The 25,444-nt window shown below is 44.0% G+C and overlaps 1 protein-coding gene across 5 annotated transcripts in view; it reads right to left on the reverse strand.

Moving 5' to 3' along the window:
- Positions 1–4,912: 4,912 nt before the first annotated feature.
- The window catches only part of JCAD (junctional cadherin 5 associated), a 64,829-nt gene continuing 44,297 nt past the window's right edge, over positions 4,913–25,444 (reverse strand). For 4 of the 5 annotated variants that reach the window (XM_051612607.1, XM_051612606.1, XM_051612605.1 and 1 more), the window contains exons 2-3: positions 24,829–25,190; positions 10,694–18,372 (exon numbers count right to left, since the gene is read on the reverse strand). In XM_051612607.1, the coding sequence (XP_051468567.1) occupies positions 14,667–18,372; positions 24,829–25,130 (4,008 nt within the window). In that variant the 5' untranslated portion in view covers positions 25,131–25,190 and the 3' untranslated portion in view covers positions 10,694–14,666. The other variant, XM_051612609.1, reaches the window with a different exon arrangement.

A 25,444-nucleotide genomic window follows, 5' to 3' on the forward strand; every position in this document is an offset into this window, starting at 1 on the left:
CAGCAGCCCCAGCAGCAGTGCAGCAGCTCTGGGTGCAGGAAACCCTGGGGTTTCCTCACGGGTTTTGCCATAAGGTTGAGGCACATTTCAGGAGCAATTTGGGCTGTGTGGCAGCCCTTTGTGAGGTGGTGACGATTGCCAGCTCTGCAAGGTTGTGGTGACCTGGGGACTGTGACCCAGTGGCCATGCCTCCTGGGGGATTTGCAAGGAAGGGGTCACAGCAGTTCCTTGTCCTCACTTGGCTCCTTTGTGTGAGGGAGAAATGGAGAAGTGAGATCAGAGACCTGCTGAAGGGGAGGAAAAGAGGGGAAAGGGCCAACAACCTGATGGCCCATCAACGTTTTTTGGTGCCCTACTGTGTAAAAACAGGGTGGACATGGAAAGGAGGAGCAAGTGCATGACAAACATAATTTGAAGATACTTCAGAAATATCTGAGGATGCTTCATAGCTGTGATTTTTGACTCTTCTAATGTCTTCACCCTGGAGGATGAAGGTCTCCACCCTCATGGGTGAAGAGTCCTTGGCGAGGATGTTGGGGAAGGAGGTTCGCCACCGCCTTCCCAGGGGTTTCCACTGAAGAGTACAGTCAAACGCAACTGTCAGAGCAAGAGAAGTTGTTATGAACCACCTGTAAAGGGGCAACACAAGTCAACAACCACACTCCAGTGAGGTTCATGGGCTGACAGGAAATCAGAGGTCAGCTGCAGCCATTTTAAACAAGTGACTCTTCTGAAAGGACCTTGCCTTTTTTACTGCCCTGCATGCATTTGAGTATTTTGTTTCGCTTCTCACTTGATCTCTTCACTTCACTGCTCCACAGCTATTATGAACTCCTTCAGCTATTTATAGGGTTCAAATATACCGACACTGCCTAAAAAAAATCCTTAAGGCAGAGTTTTAGGAAATTGGTCAGAAGCCTTAGAAACTGAGTCATTGGGGATGGGTTGAACTTTGCTTTTTAGTTCCAGCTGCCTGCTGTGTGTTTGTCAGATAGGGGTTGAACTGAGAAAGGATCCTGGAGTTCAAACGCCTTCCCTGCTGCAGCGAGGTGGAGCATGGCACAGGATGCAGCTTATCAGAGATAACAGCTGTGTGTATCAGGGGTCTCCACTTCCCTCTCCCCTGCTGCTTGCTCGGCTCCCTGCCTCTCCCTACATGCTGTGTAGAGGGAGACTGGGGTAGGATATGGTTTTCAGACCCATTAACAGCTCTTCAGCCAGCTAAACTCTGTGTCAGGGGGCATGCCCTGCTGATTCAGCAGTAGAAGCCAGTTCCTATCTCAGGGGGAAGGAGAATAAAAGAGATAAAGAAATCTCCTTTGTGTTTGGAGGCATGAGTTAAAGTTTCAAACTTGTCTGGTGAAATGTGGACCTATAGTACAAAACTCTTGCGGCTTCACCCATACAATTAAAGCAGTATAATTTCTCAGCAGTCGACAAAACTGTATGGATATAAATGTAAACACCAATGTTTAACAACCACTGAATTATAACTCCAGCTGGAACAGATATTCTGCTCCATGGAGCTGTGTGCACATCAGGCTTTGGTGGTTGTGGCATGAAAGGTTGGGGGCAGGGGGAACCGGGGGTGTAAACAGATTTAGAAAAATTACTTTCTGGGAAAAATAGGAGGGTTTTCAAAGATATTTCAGAATGTTTGAAATGTATGTGCAATTGTTTCACTGTTCCCACTTCCCTCAGATCCTCTTTCTGAATCTATTATCCAAAACATTTTTCAGGGCTTATTAAAACACCAACATCATAGCCAATAATAATTTGATAAGAAAAATGCAAAAATTCACGATGTTCTTCATTAACATCTCCTTATTACAAGAGCTGACAACATCAATGAATTTTGTTTTTTGCTTCTCCAAGGGAATAAAAGATTATTTTTACATAAGGAATGTTTTTGTTTACAATTTTCTGGCTCAGGAGCTCAGTGGCCTCTGTTTGACTGTCCTGAGTCACCTCCTGGCAGTGACTAGGATTCTTGAGGGCAGGAGAAAGGACACTGTGCTTTTGGCATGGTGCTGATATCCTTCAGGGGACCTTTGGCAAGAGTGACCAAACTGTATGAGAGCTGCTTACGGTAGGGAAGGTGGGGCAGGAACACAGAGGTGTGTCTGCACCAAGAAGGGGAATGAGCTGAAAAGTAAAACAGAAGGGGGAAAAAAGTTTTGTGGACCCTTTTCAGCCTCTGGCACTCAAGACGAGGCTGAGACAGGAAATAAGAAAAGCAGCATATCATGAAGTGAAGAGAGCAGTGACATTTTACAGCAGCTGAAGATCTCCACAGTGTTTGTACTCCTTTCATGTGGTGTTATCAGAGTCCTTTGTGAGGGTTTATTATCATGTTCTCCCAGACAGAAAGCAGACAGCCATCCTGTGACCCACATCCTGAATTCTACAGCCCTCCTTGTCCTGTGCCATCTGGGGTATTTATAGTGTGACCCACCACTGGGAGAGCAGAGGACTTCCTTTATACTCTAAACGTTATGCTACAATAATAATGAGGAACTGGGACAAATGACAAGCCTTCCTGCCCACAAAACGTCATAACCCTGCCACTTCAAATGACCCTAGCTGGCTATGTCACCGTGCGGTTTGCTCAGCAGGTTTCAGGTTATTGGCTGTTGTTGCTACTGTAGTGAAACTGAGCCTAAAGGCTGTACCTGGGGCAGAACATAGAATGAGAGTCCAAATATTCTGCAGGCTAAATGCAGTGGGGAAAGGGTAAGAGGAGAAGCTGAAGCTCCCCTGTTAGAGCAGCATCTGTCCGCTCAGCCCTTGCCAAGGACTGGCAAGGCAAGCTACACCTAGCCTTTGAAGTATAGCCCCTCAAAGAGATTTAAGGGTTTTTTTCCACTATTGTTTTTTTGCAAACATTTGCCATGATCTTGATTATCGTTACAAGAAATGTGCTTATTTAAGGAATAAAAGGAGGGAATTGACTTCCTTCCTTTCCGCATCACCCCCCTGTGATACAACACTTCTCCAGGCAGGCATTAGCACCTCACTGCATAAATGGTGCAAAGGGATTCCCAGGGGGCTGTTTTTCTTCCCCCCCAAGGAAGGGAAGATTCAAAGGAGAAGAGAGAGAGAGATAATATAACTTTAATTGATGCATACCACTTTAATTTAATGCATACCATTGTTACCCAGGAAAGGTCAAACATGCTGTAGGGCTGTAAGAGGTCACTGGAAGAGATAAGAAGATGAGGTGTGTGTAGAGTAAGATAAGAGCTGAGGCTTCTATGTGAATAGTGAAGGGTCAGGCATGTGTGGGCTAATGTGGGAAAGAGTGAGTGAGCTGGTGGCTCTCCCACTAGTGCTGGAGAGGGGGTGATGGGAAGCCCTGCATCTGTGAGGGTTTCTAGTTGACTTAGCTAAAAACCCTCTGAGTGAGGGCTGAGCAGCACCCTTAGCCACCCCTACATTTTCCCACTTGCTTTGTAGGCCAGAGTGGGCATAAGCACCTACAGATTTGTCTGGAGGGAACATAGACTATGTTGACCAGCTCCTATCCCTGTCTGGTGGCAGACAGAAGAACATCTATCCACCTGAAGCATGTCATGGGAGTGCTGGCCAGTAACATCCAAGAGCCAATGTGAGAGATAGGCCAGTATCAGCCTTGATACGGCTGCCCTCTTTGCAGAGAGGGTGGGTGTGGGTGGGTGGGAGCAAGAGCAGAAATGTCTCTGCCCTCATGCCTTCACTATTCCTACTTGCCTGTGCATGTAGGTTTGCCAACACATGGCCAGCCCCTTACTTTGAAGAATCAGGTCTTGGGGTAACAGGACAATTTGGTCTGTAGGCATTCTGGGGACTTCCTGCTGTTCTAGCCAATAGCAAATGGGCCAGTTCTGTTATGTCTATGGCTACCTCCAGAAAACATAATGAATATGTGTAAATCCATGCAGAGACCAAAACTAAAGTGAAGAGTAGAAACAAAAGAAAACACCCATAGCAATTGGAAAGAGCGAAATGCCTGCCTTCTGCTACAGGCAGAGAAAAAGTAGAAAAATTGGCTTCTAAGAGCTAAACTAGGTGGAAGATGGGATTATGCTGGACCAGAGATTTTTCTACTTCAAGCAGGTGGGGAAGGAGACAGTGTGGTCAGATCAGATTGTCTGGATGATGGAAAGAAAAGGAGAACAAAACTGCCAGTTATTTCCATCTTCAGCCTCCCCATGTCTGTGGGGTCTTTTGTTCCACAAATTCCGTGGTGACAAGTGAGGACTACCAGGATGAATCCATTGCTTCTACTCAGCAATATGTGTAAGCATGATAGTAAGGTCTAACCTGCTTGTGAGCCAGTGACAAAAGACACTCCAGGCATGAGCAGCCTACACTTTTGCCTGATTTATCTTTTTTTTTTATATATATATATTAACTTGAAAACTTAGCTCTCTTCAAGTCCTATCAGCACAGATACAGAGCATACCATTCTTTACTGCAATATAGCCAAAGTAAACTATCCCAGTGCCATATCAGCTTGTGCAAAGGGAGTGGAAAATACATGGACTTGAACCTGCTCTGACATTGTAGATTTACCCTGTACAGACTGCTGGTTGCCAGCCAGTAAAGGAAGAACTGACTCTTGCACAGAGGCAGAACATATCCAAAAGGCAGCAAACAAACAGAACACAACTTGAAAATGAGTGGCCTACAGCCTATGCTGATCTGAGAAACTGAGGATGTGGAAAGTCATTCTTTCAAGTAAACACAATTTCTGTACCTGGTGGTGTAAGAGGCCAGTCACAACATCAGATTTTGAAGTAGGAGTCCCCTGGAGAATACTGCAGCCTGTTGACACTTGACCAATACATTTATCTTTCTCAAAGGCAATGCAAACATCAGAGCACATGCTCCATTTTGCCCCATGATAACAACATCAACAAATTCACAGAGGAGAGTATCCATGCAAAATCTTTATTTGGAGAATGTCTCCATCTGAATAACAGCATCCCTCCAATTTACACATAAGCCCAGAAACAGTATTTGCATTGTGCAGAAGGAAATACGAAGAAAATTGTTAAAACACATTCATATTTTGATATAATATAAGAAGTGTTGTAATTGCTTACCCCTATTTCCTCTCTTTTTATCCCTCAAAATCTGCCCTTGGGCTAGTTAGAGCAGAGAACCATAGCAATGACATAGTATTAGTTTTGGAGACAGGCCACAGTATCTTGCATGTCAGTGTGGAGAACTATCTACATTGTCTAAGGACAAAGACACAAGGATTCTGATAAACTGATATAGCACATGTATCTCCTTGTTTTCCTTCCAGGTTAGGAATGGTTTTTGGAATGGTTCTGTTTATTTTTTTCTGCTGGTCCAGAGCTTGAAAGAAGGCTGAGATTGCTGCTGTTGAGGGTGGAAAGTTCCTCCTTCATTTTATAATCTGTATGTTATTGCGGTTTCTCTTGGCTGGGAAATTTCATTTTTATTTCTAATTTCAGCCATGTGTCAGTCAATTCTGACTTAAGTTCCCTTCACCCTCTCCCTGCTGTGCAGCTCTGCAAGCCATATTGCAAACATATTTCTCAGCATGGGTGGGAGGTAGTGTTGTGGTTTTGGGCTTTGCTATTGATACCAGGATTTCCCTTTTTCCTTGTCTGAAGCATTTTTTTCTTTAAAAATAGAGTTGATGGTAAACAGCTTTCATTTAGTCCCCAGAGGGAGGTGCAGTGAACATTTTCATGCAAGTTTGAATAAGAATTAAATCACAATTTCCCAGCTCTTCTAATAAATTTAATGATATAGTCATCATGTCATGAAATCTTCAGCTTGATCCTTTATTTGGATTAGGCAGAAGAATAGAAATGTAAACTTTGTAGAATCTGCTTGAAATTAAATCTCACTTCAGTAAATTAGGGCTGGCTTATTGCCAGTGGAGAGAAATTAGGGGACTGTTTGATCCTCAACCAAGAAAATACCAATGTCCTCCAAAAGGAGAGCTTTAAAGAAAACATTCAAAAGGCTGACAAGCTGTCAATCCTTTTAACACTGTTTTGTTTCTTTTGTTTTTGAGCTGATTGCTTCTGCTAAGTGAAGATTCACTTCTCACATATACTTGCCTCTATCAGATCTTGAACCTGAACAAAGGGGCCCACTTTGTAATTGCAAGAACTTCTGCCCTTTAAAATGCAAGAACATTTCATTTCTACTCTTCTCCCAATCATTGCACTAATTTTTCCTTTGAAAAGGGGCAGTAAAGAGAATATCAACATTTTAACCCAAATAGAAGGCTGAGGACTATAAAACTAACATTCAGCTGCCTGTCTATCTGCAAAGGCAACAATGTTGACCCGAGATATTAATATTGACTTATTATATTAAACATGAAAATATTTTACTAAATTCCAGTATGCAAATGTGGATAAGCTTGATGGAGCTGGTTATTTTCTGGGGGTGACAGCTTGATGCTGTTACATTACCACTTTATTCACATCCTGTCCTTCTTGCAGGAGCGCTTGGATGTTTCAGCACATGGACTGTTTGCTCCCACCATCAGGAGCCAGGTCAAGGAAGCTCGATGGTGTCGATATGTGATACAATTGTTTGCAGCAAAGACCAACCTGCTGTAAACCTGTGGTGTGGAATACAGCAGTCCTTCTGATGCCTGGGGAAGCTTTCTTAAGTTTGTAGCTGCCAAGGGATGCTTAGTCAGGCATATCCCCGGGCATTCCCATTACCAGTGATACTGAGACATCTAAAGGGATTTTCCCCCTTCGCCTGCCCCCAGCTGCGCTGGCAGAGGGATTTGAAACAGACTTCAGAGCTCTTCTCAGACCACGCTTCTCTCCAGCTCGAAATGCCTCTAGCAAGGAGGTTGGAGCGGGCTCCGAAGGCAGCGGTTCTTCGTGGACACCAACTTCCCGCTGGAGCTGCGGAGGCCGCAGGAGGGAGCGCTTTCCCCTCCGAAGCACCCAGTCTTACCCGCACCCGCACTCGCACCCTGCACCCCGCACGCTCCGCCGCCGCGGCGGGACTCCCCATTCTGGGTCCGCACGGGCGAGTAAACCTGGACTGGGACGATTCCGTGTATGACTCTGCGTTCCCAGACAGAAGATAAGAGCCTGAAACTTTGGGTTGGTTGCGTGTCTTCCTGGCGCCTTAGCACTGCCACCAGCTGCTGTTACTGTCATCAACCCCTCAGGATGACTAGCCACTCTGGATTTCAACAGGGTAAACAAATGGAAGGAGATGGCAGGTCCTGTTTAACTATCCATCTCCTGAGGAGTCTCCCCTTAAACATTTTTGAAATATATAAAACAGGCACGGGTTTTTTTTTTGCATTAATTCCTGGGAATGCTTGTGAAACCAGTATCTTCCCAACCAAACACTTTGATAACCTGTTATCCAACCCCAGCTGCCCCAGCTGCAGCAGTACAGCGGCAGCACAGGCTGGATGCACAGCAGCTTGTAACAACGTGGTTTCTGACGTTCTAGCTCTTCTTTTCCTTCTGAGACTAAAGATACATGCAGTTCCGCACTGCTGCTCTGCTGTCACACGACTGCATTGCAGGAGGCACTGGAAGCAGCCTGCCATCTCCTCCTCCTCCTCTGCAACCTCTCAGCCCTCAGCTCCTGCCATTGCCATTTCCACTGACAGCTGTTGCCATGACAGCTTTATGCACCCATTGAGACAGGCACTTCAAGTCACGACTTACTGGTTTTTAACTACATCGGGGGTAAAAGGAGCCTTCTGCTGACCATGTTTGCAGCTGGCCAAAGGTTTCTGGAAAGGTGTGCAGCTATGGAACCATTCAGCCCATTCAGCCCATTTCAATAGTGACATTCAATTATGGCACAGGTACTGTAGAAACACTGAACCTCAATCATTTATAAAACTGTACTGCATGTATTTCTTAGTTGTCTGTATCACAGTATGAAATAAAACACACAGTGTTGTTAAAGGAATACCCAATTTTCAAAGCAGTAGCAGCTCTGGTCTTTCATCCACTGGTCAGTCACACACTATTGCAAAGCAAAGCTTACTGGCTTTCTAAGTTTTAATGTCTCATTCTTAGCCAATAAAATATTCCCTGAAATATTGATGCTTCCTTTTCTTTTATTTTCTCTTTACTTCTTTTCTTTTCTTTTTTCTTTTTCTTTTTCTTTTTCTTTTTCTTTTCTTTTCTTTTCTTTTCTTTTCTTTTCTTTTCTTTTCTTTTCTTTTCTTTTCTTTTCTTTTCTTTTCTTTTCTTTTCTTTTCTTTTCTTTTCTTTTCTTTTCTTTTCTTTTCTTTTCTTTTCTTTTCTTTCCTTTCCTTTCCTTTCCTTTTCGTTTTCCTTTTCTTTTCTTTTCCTGTTATTTTCTGTTATTTTCATTTTTTTTTTTTCATTGGAAAAGTAATTATTTGACATGACTGATAAAACAGACATGTTGCAGAATCAATTAACCTGCTCCCCATCAGAAGAAAATAAAATGGAAAACTCTTGTTTCACAGAGACATGAACTGAAAGTAGCAGGACTGGTTATATGGGACAATTTACAGTTGTCCAGAAATCGAGGATAAATGAAAACTTCCAAGTTATTGCCAGGCATACTCAGCTTTACTAGTAAGTGGGGTGATGAGAGTTGAAGCAATTTTTTTAAGAACAGGATTTTTATGGGCAGAATTGGGGCTGGGGTTGGGGGGTGGAAGGGATCATGTTTTGTAGCTATTTTACTAGCTTCCAGATGTCCTAGATGGTGATGAAGAAAGGTGGATATAGTAAGAGTGGTGGGAACAGTTTGTCAACAAGTATTGCTACACAGCATGCACAAGAGTTAATGAAATAAATTATACACCACATTTTCTTTTCAAACAAGCTTTAAATTGTCCATATGTAACAGAATCATGTGTTACAGACAAGAAATTCTTGCTGCTAAAACACAGGACGAGTGTTTTTCCCTGTCAATCTTTCCAAATTACAGACTTAGGAAAAAAAAAATATTTCAAGAAATTAGAAGAATTTAAAAAACAAAATTATGCTAAGAACCAGAACAGACTGGTGAAGTACATGAACAAGTAATCAGAAAAATGTTAGTACACAGGTACTCACAAAAAAACACACCAGAGTGGACATAAAGGCTTTAAAGACACAGATACTGTGCAGACTAATTCAGTATCAAAAAGCAGAATGCATAGGCTTTGTTATAAACTCCGTGATTCATGCATTTGTGTGTGCAGATAAAATATACTTAAAGCCATGTATTTAAATGCTGTCACAAAGACACCTCAACTCCTCCCCAGAAACATTAGTTGACTTCAGGGAAGAATTAAACCCAGTTTTGTTTATTTTTACAGACTTGCCTAATCCAAACTCATAAACTCTAAAAGGGAACAAAGCAAAAGGAAGAAACCAGGTATTTTATCTGAGCACCTCAGAGACAATGGGACAGTGGGATCCAAGCCCACATTTTTGGTAATCACTGTCACTGGAATGTAATGGCAGCAGAACTAGCCCAGGGGGTTCTCAGCTGTGTTTCAGAAAGTGTCTCCAAGAGGAATGATCCAAGCGTTTAGTGGGGAAAAATAGAAGTTAACCCTGTAGTACATACATACATACACACACACATAGATGGCTCTTTTCAGAACAAAATAAGAGAGCACTACTGAGTTTGTGGCAATATGGAGTGTGCATTAAGATATACAAATAAAATCTGCTTGGGGCACCTTCAGTCAGAGGGATAAGTCTTCTTAAAATATAATAATAATAATAATAATAATAACAATAATACTTCTTTATACTTGCCACTTGTTAGCAATTGTTTACATCGTAGAAAAATAGATAGTATTCTGTAACAAGAAATATAGTTACTTTGTTAAAATGGGCTATTTTAAACCAGCTACTACTCTTTCATATAAAGAATTTCTAAACAGCAAAACAAAAATAGGTAATACTGAGTGCAAAACAGCCAGTGGTATACTTTGCATTGGTTTGAAACACTAGTTGCCAGCTACTATAATTACACGTTCTGTACACTGTATTACAAAAGTCTTTCATCTTTTAGAAGCTTTGGGGTTTTTGCTTTTCTTCTCTCTAGGTGGCAAGTAAGTAATTAATCCGAGTAAATTCAAACTCTGGAAGTCAGAAATAATTTCACAATCAGTCTTTGCTACCGTTCTCTCGCATTCCTTCCCCCACGTAGTGCAGCAGCACTTTCTATTTACGGCCAAAAAATCCCTTAAGTTAAACAAAATTTAGACTGTAGATACTGAGAAGTTTAGCTTATAAATTCACATTCTTTTTCAAAAAATCATGTCACTAATCTCCCACATGTACATTTACACCAAAGAGAAAGCTCAAAAGCTTGGCTTCGTGCATTTCATCATCCCCACTGAAGACTGAAATAGGGTTCAGATAAAAACCCTTTGCCAACAGTAGGTATTAAGTCTTAATGCTACAAAGCCAGATGGCTCCAATGTAGAAGTCAGATTTTTCTGTGGTTTCTGCAACAGTTTCAGATACGAATAGCTAATTCCTAGTGGCAGTGGTAAAGGCATTATCAGTACACCATGAACACCACAAACGGAGGCAATTTCCAAGCATCAAAGAACAAAGTAACAAACAAAAACCAACAAAAAAATGATCTGTGAAACATTCTTAGTAGAGCTGAAATCTCTCTATTGTCCTCTTTGTTCATCTCACACCTTTTCAACTTTGGTGGGGTCATACGTATCTGAAAAAAAAACCAACACAAAAAACCAAGAAAACACTATTAATAATGTATTGTGAAAGCTATTCAACATTAATAACTGCACAAAGGAGATGTATTTTCCCTAGTTTTTATTAAAAAAGGAAGCTAATAGTGGACCTACACTTTTAAAGATATATACCACAGTCCTGACCCAAATTCTGTACTTACACCTGTGTAACTGGGGAGCAACTTGGATCAAATGCATGGCGATCAAATTTGGGAAGCCTTGAGTAGGTAGGAAAAAGCACACTGGCTGCTAAGTGATTACTTCTAGTTTTTAGATGCTTTGACAGGAAAAGAAAAACATCTGGTTTGCCCTCCTTGTACTGAACACTAAGGACAAGTGAATGCTTTAAGCATCATAGCAGTGTTTAAGGCTGGCTGAAGAAGTCATGCTGCTGTCCATTCATCAGGGTCTTTTCATTTGACTCCAAATCCTTGGTTTCAGATGAATTCAACAGACTACAGGAAAGCACAGTTGTGTTGCATCACTATGGTTAGACTGTCTTGCTTCAGTCTGCAAAACTGCAGCTCACATTTTCAACATTATTCACCAAAGCACTGGACTGGCTTACTAACATTGGTCTTTATTTTAAGTCCACCTCTTGTCACTTCACAGGACAGACCACACTTTGTGTTTTTGTTTGTTTGGGGATTTTTCTGGAGCCCCAAGGACACTCGTATCAGTTTTTTTTTACTGGATTTATCCCAATGTTGGCCATGAAGTCAGCAGGTACGAGCCTTTTCCTTCACCATTGTGACTCTGGGATAGGATTGCAACAAAAGGGCTTTTTGCCTTGTGAGATCTGCCTGCCTTGCGCCATCACACACACATCTGACTTACCCTAGGGTGCTTTGGATGGTCACAGCGTGGAGGAACCAGGGCTACCTATGGAGGAGTCTGTAGACACACAGTGGCCTGGACAAACTGGCACTGCATCCTGTTCTATCCTGTGCTGCTTGCTGCTCTTGTGCAACCCGGGTACCTGTACTAGCCTGAAACGTCCCTCCCGCAGGCTGCGCTCCCACAGCACTTGTGTTTAAGCAGTTGAGCATGAAAATAGTTGCACACATAAATACCACACTTTGGAGTAAAATGTTCACCCTCAGGACTGTCATGCTGATATGAGTGAACGTCTTCATTCAAACAAGCACAATAATTCTTAGAGCAAAATTTTTATTCCTGTGTAAAAGTGTCCATCTGCAGCATCCAGATGCATAGCAAGGGGAGACTGGCTAAGAGAGGACTTCTGGATTTGGCCCAAGTGGGTGGATTCCTGGTGCAGGATCCTTGATCAGTTCTCTTGCCTACTCTCCTTAAATTGCTAGGCCAGCCAAGAAAAGAGTCTGAGCCAGCAACACGTATGTTTTCAGAGCTGCTTATCACTGTACAGTGTCTTCTGGTAGTGCCAAACTTCAAGAACAGACAACACATGAATGCAAAAAAAAACAAGAAGAAAAAAGCTTCTAAGAGCTAGTGCACTCCAGGATAACACTGCATCTTTCTAAGCTTAATGCATGGGTGCTGTGGGAAGATGTCTCTGAAGCAGTAACATTTTTTCCATTGTAAATATTTTGACATCTAAACTGCTAGAACGCTCAAAAATTCTGAACTGTTCTGTGTGAGGTTGACATAAGAATAAAAATGGATTCACATTTCAGAAGCCTGATTTTCCTAAGGCCAGACACACTCACACCGATATCACTCCCCACAAAACTGCAAGTGTTCACTGTTTTGGTGAGTGGTGAGGGGGAGAAAATGAGGCCACTATACATGGAACCTCTGTGTGACTCAGTTTATTCCTTGAAAGATTACCCACATCCTCAGCACCTAAACCAAGGGAACAAAAGGGCTGGAGTGCCAGGCTGTGTCACATTTCTGGGGGGACAAACACTGGAGTTCTAGCACTGATCCGGAAATATTTATTCAACATTTGGTTAAGCTAATTTGAAATGCAGAAACAAAGCCAGATCAGCAGCCTCATGGAAGCAATCTTCAAACAGCAAAGGAGAAGAGACATCCAATGCATTTGTGAACTTTTAGAGATGTTCTTCTAATGGCAGTATTTGCACAGTAAGATGAGCTTCTTGCACTGAGTTACAGCAGAGCTTTTATTCTGAGGTGACTGTTCATCTGCCAAGCTGCATTATACGTATGAAAGTCTGTTTCTGCCAAGGGCTCTAGCTTCTGCAACAGGCCCAGTCTGCAACTGTAAGACTAACATCACCCTACCTCACTACAAATAGAATGGCTTTTAGCAATATTTGCTATTTAAAAGCAACAAAGTGATGATTTTCCAGGATTAATTCTAGTTTTGGCTTTCAGTGGTACCAGTGAGCTAGTCTGGAAGATGGAGTGAGGCTTAACAGAGGAAAACACAACATCAGGCCTTTCTACAAACATGAATCTTCAGTCCTACCCTGTTAAAGAAAGGTGAAGATCTTATGGCCATCAACAAATCAGGATCCCTTTGGATGGGAAGAGGCCAGTGGAGGAGACTCCTTTCTGCCCTGTGTGAGTGCATATAACCCTGCAGAACTGGATGTGTGCAGCTGGAAGGGACATCCATGGTATCCAGATGTGGGGAGGGCTGTTACATCTGGGAGGGAACTGCTGGAATGGGAAGACACTGAGGAACACAAGCCTGGCATTGTCAGTGAGAGGAATAAATTTAGACCTAATTTACTGCAGAATAACTCTCCAATAAAACACACACAATCTGTTTTGATACATCCCTGAAGTCATGTCACCACAACAGTTACTGTCTTCACTCCAGCAGAAACTCCAAGGGAGGAAAGCATATGAAATGCATGTGGGGCATACTAGAGCTGATGGGTACAAGGCATCTGAATTAGCTTGTTTGGAAAATGCAGTCTAGAGCAATTCATTTCAGAGAAGAAAGAAACAAAGCTGTGAGATACATAAAAAGACATGAAGGGAAAGGCTGCAAGACTGCAGAAGTCAATACTGAGAACTCATATAAATATTAATCTTCAGATGGAAATATATAAGTCCACTTTAAAGTATACTTCATTTCAGTCCCTCTGTGCTGGAAAGCTGAACAGATTTATATCAATGAGGTTTAATGAATAACCTGGGCAGGTTTCAAGGTAGAATGTCAGCTGTTACAGGGAGAATGGAAAAAGGAAGGAGACTGATATTATTTTAAAAACTTTCACACTGTGCATTTGCTCAGTCCAATTAATTTAATGGACTAGACAGGCGGCCTGGGAGGTTTATCCCTCTACATAAATCTACAGCAACAAATTATTTTCAGTTATTCAACAAAATGCTATAGGAAAACTGTTTTGGAAAGAGAAGAGCTCGTTACCTTGGGGATGCATATGGACAACACAAATTTAAATGCTTTTGAGAGATGAAGAATAAAAAAAAAAAAAGGAAAAAAAAGAAAAAAAAAAGAGGGGAAAAAAAAAAGGTGTTCACTGAAAAAGTCCACTTTCCATTTGACCTGGGGATAACATATGATCTGGAAAATATTCAGGAGAGAGAATTTTCCAGACCCCTTAATGCAGCCATTTCCCAGAGACTTCACAGAAGAACATCAGATATTTTTTTTTAGTTTCTTCTGAACTCTGATATAGTATGTGTCTACTTACGTATTAGAGAGGGAAAAAATGGGTATTCAAGGAGAGGCTATGATTAAATCACCACATGTTGCCAAAAATTGGCACTAGAGTGACTATCTTTGAACTCTGCTGTTTGAAGCTGGCCATTCCCTGAAACAATTAGACAGAGATAAGACCTCAGGGAGCATTCCAGTCTCTGTGAAAGTTTCAGTATCACAAGTGAGTTTTACAGTAACTTTTCTTAAAATGGGAGCAGAGAACGCTCATGTTATCTATTCCACAAGGGAGAACACAGGGGGTGGCAACCAGATGGGGGTAGCACCACCTACAGCCTGTTACTATTTGAGCAGTATTATGTGGGCATGAGCAAACCAATCATGCCCTTACATAAGAAAACAGTACCCACTTAGATCTCCCATAATAGATAATATCTTACCTAAAGAAAAGTCTCTGTCAGTCTTCTTCTTGTCTATTCCACCTAAATATCCATTTTCACTGAGAGAGATAACACGCTTGGAAACAGCCCCTGAGCTTGCCAGTTTGCTTCCTCTGTCCTCTTGTACCCTCAACAGTTTCTCCTCATCCACCTCCTCTCCCGAGTCTGCGCTCTTAATGCTCAGACGTCTCATCCGGGACACGGAGTCAACTTCCTTCATCCGCAGTAAGCGATCCATGGCAGTCCGGCTTGGTGGAGAAGTCAGCTTGCCTTGGAGTGTCTCTATCACTTTTGACGTGCTTCTCACTCTCTTTTCTGAATGCTGGTACACAGCTGACTTGCAAGCCAAATTTTGGTCCTCACCTTGGCTGGGACTCGCAGGTTGTTCCAGAACTTGCTCAGTTACCGGTGTTTTAGCGCTGCCTTCCTGGTGAGTGGTCTGGCGTTCATCAGGGTGTAAAGATCGGCCTCCCACTCTGACAAAGAGAGCACTCTCTGTCCAGCCACACTTCCGTCTGCCTTCATAGGAACCATCCTTTTTTCCTTCTTTGTCACTTACTGTGCTCCCCACTGATGACTCAGAGTCCTGCACACCGTTTGCAGGGCAAGTGCCTGTGTGGGGCCCAACGTGGTCATCATGAAGGAGAGACTCCACTGCTATATCTATACCTAAAATTCTTGCAGCTCTTGCCTGCAACGACTCATTCACAGGGATTTCCACTGCATTTGCATTTGAAGAGTGATCAGAATTGTTAGCACCAGGTCCTGGGGCTACATCAAGTCCCACTGACCTCAAATCCGGCTCAGAGCGCCCTTGGTTCCTCTTTGTTAGTGACAAGCGTATTATTGAGCCTCTCTCTACCATGGTATCATTTGTGGGAGTTGCACCTTTGCTCCGTTTAACAAAGTCTAGGTAATTTTGGTCTTTGCTCATCTCCTGCAAGACAGGGTTATTGAAAGGATTACTGTGACATGAGCTGCTTGGACTACTGGAGAAAACTCTCCTGATAGGGCCCACACGCACTGGCTGCTTGCTGGTTCTGCTCTTGGCTTCCCCCATGCTTATTTCTGTTATTGGACTTCCATCTGCTGGCCCAACTCCTCCACTGCTCCCTCCTGGCTTTGAGGAGCCTTGCAAACCAATATAACCCATCTCACTGCCATGCTCCATCTCCTCGCTCCAACTTTCAGACTTACTTTTAACTCTTCCTGACTTAAATACAGGCGCCTCTGGCACAACCGTTTCTGATTTCCCGCTGTGCTTTGGCTCCTGGTTCGACCTCTCATTTCTGGATGCTCTCCTCTGTGCAAGGGCACCTGTCTGCAGAGGAGCCTCAGCACCTTCCAAATCATCTTCACTGCTTGTGCTCTCCTCCTGCCCTTGCAGCTCCTTGTTAAAACTTTCTAGCTCACTTATTGCATCCCAGGGACGGCGACTTACAGGCTTCAACAGGAACTGCCCAAACAGCTCTTTACTGTTGCAGGGAGCACCTGCTTCTCCCTTAATTACATCTCCTTTGGAAAGCAGGCCATTTTCCCTCTCCTGGGCAGGCACAGTCTGACTTCGACGGACTTTTGGGGAGGGGGCCTGAAGGACTGAGGTGGCAGTCCTGGAAAACGCACTGTTGCTAGACTGGCTGAGGTACATCTGACCCTTCATGCCATAAGCATTCTGCTTGCAACTTCTCTCATCAGAAGGCAGCCCTGCCTGTTTTGACCCTATTGTGGATGCTGTACATGCTGGAAGCTTCGGAGACAGCAGTTTGTTACTACTGGGTTGCCCAGGCTTTGTACCATGGAAAAATTGTGGGCTTTTAGGTTCTTCAGCAAAACTGGTTTGTGTCTGCTGGTCTTTGTACTGATCACCTGGCCAGGAGCCAGAGTATTTGAGCTCTCTGTGTTTTGTAGGCTGAATAAATCTGAGGTCATTCATTTGTTTGAACTCTTCTGGTTGCCACAACTCTTGTTTTTGTAACTCATTTTTATTGGTCATGCTTCCTGTAAGCGCTTGTAACTCCAAGTCTGTTGAAGACATACTTAGGAGACTTTGTTCTTGCAAAGCCCCATTGTTATCAGACTCATTCTTATCAGAGCTCTGGGTTATGTTGTTGTTCCTATCTGTATCTGGCAGATTGGATTCTGATTTAACTGGGATAGAGACCAAACAAAATATAGTTTCATTCATTTTTTTCTTTGAACTCTTTTTGCTCTGCATCCCAGTTCCAGGTTCAAACTTTTTCACTTTTGTAACAGTCTCACAGGTGCTGTCCATATGTGAATTTCTTACAAAAAGTTTGCCTTTTGTGTACTCTTTGCTGGCTTTATTATGGGGGCTGTGATTAGCTGTGCTACAACTATCTCTTTGGTCTGACAAGGCACAATTTTCTTGATCTCGGGTGGATGGTGCCAACCATCTCTTGCTGTGGGTGGAGTTGTCAGAAGTTCTTTCTCCCTTTGCAGAACTGGACAACTTTGATGCATCCAAGAAGGCACTGTTGTACTGTACTTCAAGATCTCTCTCTTTCAAAGCACCAGAACTGGGACTAGATGCATTTTCAGTGTATTTACTGCTGTCCTGCAGACCTTCCAGGGGTGCAATCTTAATATGTCGTATCCGAGGATCATCAAAGGGAATATACTGAACAGAACGCAGATAGTCAGGGGGGCGCCTTGTGTGGCTTTGCTTCCCGTGAGGAAGATGGTTGTCTTTGCAAGGGCCATCCCCTGCTTCAGAAGTATTTGCAGCTGGTTGTTTGCAGGGGACTACTCGCTCCACAGGACCCTGGTGGTCACTGCTGGCATAGGCGTTGTTCTTAGGCACTTGGTTGAGGGGGTGTGGGGGCACATTTTGGTGAGGCGGGGATTTGTAAGATGGAGGAGGTACATAGACAGGGGGCTCCAAACCAGAGTCTTGAATGCAAACATCTTGCCTTGGCTCATTAACTTTGGCTAAGTATGGGATGGGTTCATCTTTCTGGTAGTGGTCCTGGAAACCCGCAGTTTCTGCAGGTGCCCTTGTCTGCCGCTGCAGTTCGTAGGACAGAGGCTTGAGGGGTCTCCCATACTTGGGTTTCACAAGGGGAAGGAAATGGCCTCCCATTTCATGGTGCTTGGCTGGTTCCACACTCAGTCTGTTTGGGGGATAGGAGGGAGTTTTAGTTATGCTGATCGAGTTGTTGCTGTTGGTCAGGGCAGGTATTTCCACACACCTCATACTCTCTGGTGAAAGGACCCTTGGCAGGGACTGTGATTTCCCCTTGTTGTGGGTGCTCAGTACGTTGTCTCCCAGGGTCAGTGAATACAGCTCATGAAGCATTTTCTCCCTGTCACCCTCAGACATTTGCCTTCCTACCTGTTTTGGCTGATTCCAGCTTTCTATTCCCAGACTTTGCCATTTGCAGTCGCTGGGCACTTCGCAGCTCTCCTGCAAGCCACTTATTCTGACATACCCTGTGCCTGTCCCCACCTGTAGCTGACTCTCTTTGGGGTGCCGGGGTGCCCCTTGGGCTGCAGCCAAGCCTTTCATTTCCACGCAGCCTTTCTGGGAGTAGCCCAGCAGCACACTGAAGTCCTGCCCTCGTCTTCGCCAGTAGGCAAGATCTTTATCAGTTCTGGGCTGGGGAGACCATGCTAATTGAGGTCTGTCATAAACCCTGAAAAAGAAATGCAGTGTCACAGGTAGTTTGCACAGATTTCCCTTTCTTCCCCTTATGTATAAGGCCATTAGGAGGTGAAATGTTTGAGTTATGTCAATGGGATTTGTGTAATCTATACAGAACCAGATTACTTTATGATTTTAATGAGAGCATTTAAAAGTCAGTCAATTAACGTGAGTAAAGGAAAGGACCAATGCCTCTGCTGTCATGTTGTTAGCTGTGCAAAGCTGTTAGAAAGAGAAACAAATGCACACAGGTGTGTGATGGGCAAACACACACAGCCTTCCTTGATGGACAGCAGAAAGTCAGAAATTACTGTGTTGAACTTATTTCTACACTCTGTTATATCCAAGTCTACAGATGTCAAGGCGACTACTGGGATACACAACTTTAATAGGAATCCAAAGCTAAAAAGCAGAGGTAGGAAGAACCAACAGGGGCTATTTCACAAGGTATATTCTGTGAGAAGCATGATTTGCATCCCAGAATAAGAAATTAAACATGTTGTTTCCAGTGTTGATTCTTGTTCATCTTTCGAAGGGAACAAATTTCTTTGGATTAAATGATGCATGCTACAACAATGGTAATGTATCAGCACAGTTCTGAATAAGATGGAACCAATATTTGAAATCTAAAATACCTCAAAAGAAATATAACACCGTTAAATCAAAGAAGGATTCACTTCAGCAATCTATTACTGAAATATGAAATACACTAGGCATTTTACTGTCGCTTAGAAATTCAGAACACAGACAACAGAATAGGTTCTTTGTGTGTTCTGGACAGACTGTAAACTATTTAATATATTACTGCTGAACAAAATTGGTACCATTCTATAACAATAATTAATCTTCTACTTGAACTGTGTTCTGCTATTCTTGTACCTAAGGTGTCCAACAATGTGACTGCCTTTACACGAGGTAGCTGCCACCAGCCTAAGACTGGAAAGAAAAATCAAAATTGACATAAATAGGACAAGTATGTAGATAGAACCCAAGAATTTATTTCTCTTCCTTCCACCCCAAGGTATATAAACAGTCTCATCTGGCTCTTTTTCACCAAAAACAATAACCTATTTGAATAGTAGCTTGTGAAAACAATAATAGAATTCAAAATTTGGAACGAAAACTAAGCAATCCAGATCCACAGCAATTTTCTTGTATGTATGTTAACTTCATCCTATAACTACAAAAGTTTGAAAAATAAACTGGGATAAGGAGCATCTTGTTCACATTAATTCAACTGGATTAAGGCTTAAGATCTGAACAAACCGTTCTGCCTCTGAAGCACAAAGTGCAGTTCAATTGCTGAACCCCAGGAAGTAAGAGACGTCTTCACTAATCAATGAGACGTAACAGGACACCTCTGATATTGGAAAGTTGATTGCAGCAGTGATGAACATTTCCATGCCTCTCTGCATGTGGAAAAATGCAGATGAACAAATGCTGCCTTTTTCTGAGATGATCAAGTCTACCTTTTCATCTCATCCCCATGCTACTGTGGCACCATTTCTATCTGCATTTACAAAATAAGGTGAGAAACGGGGTCTAGCAACAGTGAGGAGGGAATGGACAGATTGCTCTTTCATTGCTTGATTATAGCCATCATCATAAAGGGGTCTACAGAAATTGCAGGAAGTAGAGTCATAGATTCCAAGATCAGCAGAGATTGTTATGATTATTTAGTTTGACATCTTGCTCAGTGCAGGCCTTCAGCCTTCCCTGAAATGATTTCTGCTCTAGTGGTAACAAGTCTTTTAGAAAAGCATCTGAAAATCTTGATCTTTAAATTTCCAAAGATGCTCTTGAAAAGCTTAATTCACCATTAAAAACAAAACCAACCAACCAACCAAAAACCCCAAAACCAAAAAAACCCCAACAAACCTAAGTAAACACAAATTCTTATCAACTCAACTATAAAAACATTGAGGGAAGGAGGTACGGTAGACAATAATACCAAGATTTGCAACAATTGCAGTAACAGCACGGGAATGGAATAGGCTGGCTGTTTAAAGGGTTTAATAGGAAATCAGGAATAGGGAAGGAAGCATTACTTAACTCTTTCCTAGGAAACCACTAAAACAGGAATTTTGGTTAGTTTGCTCTTTTAAAAACAAACAAAACCCAAGCTCAGACATTAATTAAAGTAAATTAGCCCTAAGTTAGGACAGCTTCAGTTACAGAAAGGATGCTCCTGCACTTATTAAAAGCTGTTTAAAAGATTTAATTTATTTTTAAAGATTAAAATATTAATAACTAGGCTGCAGTAATAAATTTCTGAACATGATACAAACCACTGTGGCCTGCACTATGTCATCATTGCAAACCAAGTGTAGAAAAGCAGTTAAAAGAAGGTATTTCGAGAATTTTAAACCTGATATTTTCTATGATCTCTTCACAAGTTGAACAATATCAGTCTCTCCAGCCTCTGGCTCAGGTGCTAGAGCTGGTTGCTCAGTCTGTATTGTGGGCCCTGCAAGCCTCTGGAGAGGATGGCACTGTGCTTTACAGTGGGAAGAGGATGCTCCACCATCTCCCCAAGAACCCTCCAGCTTAGCTTCAGCCTCAAGACTCTTCTGCTGCCAAGGACGGAGAGCAGCTCCTGCACACCTGCACACAGCAGACATGGCAGGCAGGCAGCAGACAGTGGGGCAGCCCAGCACAACCATGCTGCCTGTGGTCACAAAGGCCCCAGACTGCCTCCTCCCAGGATATATGACATTTCTGGGTCTTGGCAGTCAATGAAGCAGTGGGAAGGAGTATCCAAGAGCCACCCCCCAAGTTCAAAATGCTTCACTACAGCCTCAGCAATGCCACATCTCTGGATGGTGAATACCAGCCAGGCTGCAGTCTTTGTATCCATGATGTATTATTCTTGAAGAGATCACACAGGCCCTTTTAGCAGAACTTAGTCTCTGACCACTAAGCAATTTCTGTCTCACTCCATGATGCGCCCGTACTGACACACAAAGAAATGCACAGTCAGACACAGCAGCTTGCAAGTGCTTCCCAGCTGGGAGAGACACCAAAGATGGAACTGTCCCATGGGACCAGCTGGGAAGATTTAAGCGCCAGGGACAGAGATGTCCCATGGGACCATGGAGGTAAATTTAAACATAATGAACTCTTTTCTAACAGGCCTGATTCTAATGAATATCACATTCGCTGTCATAAAGAGCTTTGAACTGCTTTTATATAAAATTAGTCTAAGTAAAACTGTTAAGAAAAACCCCAAACTAATGCTAGCTTTCTATGAATTTCAGGCCACTGCAAGAAATGAGGCTGTCAGTCCACCCTGCAGTGGCTGCAGAGCTGCATTTCACTGAGGTGCCCATAGAGAGGCCAGAAGTGAAGGACTGTGGCACAGACTTCAAAGTCAAAGCCTACAGGAGATACTGTTAAGAAATTTTCCAGATTTGGCAGCAAAGGGAGAAAATTTTCAGAGGCCTGTTCTGGACACTGGCAGCTTCTGTTCTATTTTGAGAGCCTATCCTCACATACACTCTTCTCAAGCCCAGCACTGGGCCCAGTATCCCTGTCTGTTTTTTCCAGCAGGTGATCTAATTAACTATGTTATCAATTCATCTCTACATTTGCTAGCTACCAACATAGTTCCTTCCTCACAAACAGGCAGGCATAGTGCCTCTTGTCTCCACTCAGAGGAGAAGCAGAAAGGTTCTGTGAACCCCCCCATCTCACCCTTAGGGTCAGCTTTCCCACTTTGTTTGCCTCATCTCTATTTCCAGACCTCTGCTGTGTGGCCCATTAACACTCAGTAAGCAAGGACAGCCAGGACAGCCCTCCCACCATCCGCTCCCCCGCGCTTTGCCTGAAGAACAACGGGATTGAGTAAAAACGTCACTTCCCTGCTCTACTGGGCCCTCAGTCCCTCCTTGCAAGCAGCAGCAGTGGGTGGTGAGATGTGCCCACATGCAGTTGCTATGAAGACTCTCGCCTCCTCAGCAAGGCCTGATCAGCAGAACAGCTCCCATGAGTGGAGATAACAGCATCATCCTCTGCCACCATGAAACACCCCGAGTCCTGCAAACCTGTCTGTGAAGGCAGCAGCAAGGTGGGCAACATCACTCGCTTCTGTGGTGTTTGGAGGGTGCTCAGCTCTTCTACGTCAGTGGTCTGAGCAAGGGTTTGGTGTGGATAATCCCCTGGCTGAGGAGCCAGAGTCGTGGTCTGACTTGCTGTGGAGCTGGTCAATGTCTGTGAAGGTAGCTGAGGCACACGCTGCCTCGTCTGGCCCTCTCCTGACACTGTGCTGCACTGGGAAGGCAGCACCAGGTCGTCCTCTCTTGGGCCCAAATGGCCCCAAAGTCCATGGTGTGAAGTTCTGTCCCAGCCCAAGAATTGGGAACCTATGTCCTGCGACGGTCAGGAAATCAGACAGCAAGATCGAAGTTCAGAACGGCCTGCCCTCAACAGGCCAAAACACCCCAAAGTGGGCCCTGGCAAAACTCCTGTCTTCTGTCTCCAAGCAGCCGAGGTTGGCATGGCAGCCTCAGGCCTCAGGGGCTTCCCTGGGAGGGGAGCGGTTCTGGACGGCGAGTGTCACCCTGCTGTCACCCAGCAGCCAAAATGCAGGTGCTGCAGCACTGAAGGTGCAGAGAGCTTCCTGGCTCTGGCCCAGACAGCTAGCTCCTCCCTTCCTGTCCCAGCGGGACAGCAGCCATGTTGCATCCTGCACCAGAGGTAACGGGCACACCCCGGGATGGCAAGAAAGGGACACAAAGGTTTTCCCTTGCTCATAGCTGCTAGTGCCTTCTAAGAGTTCCCAGTAGGCTCACTGGGAATCAAGAGTTTGCTGTAAGAAAATGTTTCTATTTTTGTAAAAGCGTGACAAAGCACTTTCCAGGGCCATGTTTCCTAATTTATGGAATCCACTTTTTAAAACAAGATGATGGTATTTAACTACACTGCAGACAGACAGGTTTTCCCCCTTGCATTTTGAGATGTTAGAAAGAGACAAATAAAATGTCAAAGAGCATTATTTTGTAATTAGCTGACACCAGCACCTGCAAATACCTCTGCCACGTCCAAGCCGTGGGGCAGAGGCATGAGCCCTGGCAGATGGCCTGGGAGGGGCGGGAAGCAGGGAGGCAGCCCCGTCCCACGCTGCCACGCACCCACGCTGGCTCAGCCTCACAGGCCGTAGGAGCAGCAGGGCTCCGCTCACTACCAGCCTTGCACAGCCATATCTTCTTCATACCAGTCTTTCTCCATGTTGTAAACCCAGCTCCAAAGCCAAGCACCACCTTTCTTGACATCCCTGCACCTTCTCTTCTCCTGCTTTGTGGACTTTGTGGATCTTTATTGCTATCCAGTTTACTTCACCCAAAACAAATGATGAAGAATCTTCCTTATTCTCTTTAAATGTGTTCTCCAGAAGAGATGGGTCCACCTAGGGCCTTTCACTGCATATGGGGCTTGCTGCCCTGGGACTGCATTACAGGGCCCACATCTCTTCCTACCTGTGATCCTCACTGGCAGCCAGGAGCCGTTCCTGCTCAAGATAAACAGGCAACAGGAAGAGGTATGAAGGGAAAGAGCAGATGATCCCAGCAGTCAGGAGACACGTGCCTTTGCCACTTGGTACTGAAGGTCTTCATAAGAGGACAAGCTCCCAATGCAAGAGCGTTTTGCCCTGCTTTCAGTTTCAAGCCCATTAGGCAGGAGGAAGGGGCTTTTCCTTGTACACCATCGTCACACTTGGGCTGGCTTCCAGTCCTGCTCTAGCGCCTTTCCTTTGTTCATCTACAGCACTCAAATAGCCTCAGAACAATGGCCGAGCGGTGGTGTGTACACACAGCTCTTCCTGCTCAGCCCCAGCGTGCACGTACTCCGTGTTGAGCAAGCCATGGTCGTACCAGCACGTTTTATGGAGTGACAACAAGAGCTTCCACTGGCTTTGAGCTATTTTAAAAAGAAACACACAGGCACCTTCTCATGTTTACTCCACAAGAGCAGCCTTAAAAATCTCAAGAAAGTCCTCCATCCATGTAGGAAAACCCACTGGGAGCTCCACATTGCTGAATCTACAGCAAAACCCCGGGCATGTATGTGGCAGAAGAAGCTGCTTTGTTTTTTAAAACTGAAGGAAGAGCTTTTGCCCCTCCCCCCTTTTTTGTGTTTTTTTACTGCACTTGCACTGAACTTTTCTAAGCCCATCAGAAAAGCCTGTCTGATACAGACCATATTAATAAATTAATTTTTCCCACACTCAGTCACTTCCCATCACCCCAACATTCTCAAAGGCCTCACTCTAGCAGAAGGTGAACGGATGTGCCACTGCTTTGTGTGGACTTACAGTGCATAGAAATGGTCTCTAGTATGAGAGCAGGAAAGGATCACAGGAAGATGGTGTCAAGGGTTAGAGTCATGCTCAGTTATCTGTCAGGACCAAAAGGAAGAAAAAGCAAAGCCATGGCATGATGCTGAAACTTACCCCCCTTCTGAAGTATGAAAAGTGGACAAACCCTGAAGGTCATGGTGGTAACCAGGACCTGCTTGCCTCCCTTGGCTCCCATGGCTGCTTTCAGTGCTGCTTGAGTTGGTTTTCACCAGAGGTTTCTTCTTGCTGTATGCCCCAGCTCTTGCTTCTGCCTCAAACCCATTCAGTGTTCTCTGAGCAGATCTGTTCCCTGCGATTTCATGCCGGTATCCATCATATCTGTTCTCATATGAAACAGGGGGATTTTTTGCTAATTTATATCCATGAGAAATCAGGAGGTCCTCGACACTGAACATATTGTGCTGGTTGCACTCACAGTTGTGCCATCAGAAAGCTCTTTCCATCAGGACCCATCACTGGAAAACAAAACCAAAAACAAACAGAAGGCCACTTTAAACAAGCAAAGATATCTTTGATCTGCTGGTAGGCTGCTGAAGCTAAAAATCTCATCCCCTGGCCTCAGTCTTCCACCCTTATAATAAAATAGATGAAAGCAAAGTGCATGCAGATGCTGATGAATCATGTGCTGACCTTCCCCAGACAATACACCTCCATGCACTCAGCCAAGCAGCAGATGCTGCACTGCTGCTGACTCAGTCCGTTTCACTGA

This window comes from Apus apus, chromosome 2 (assembly GCF_020740795.1).
Source record: "Apus apus isolate bApuApu2 chromosome 2, bApuApu2.pri.cur, whole genome shotgun sequence".
In the NCBI taxonomy this organism is placed as follows: Eukaryota; Metazoa; Chordata; class Aves; order Apodiformes; family Apodidae; genus Apus; species Apus apus.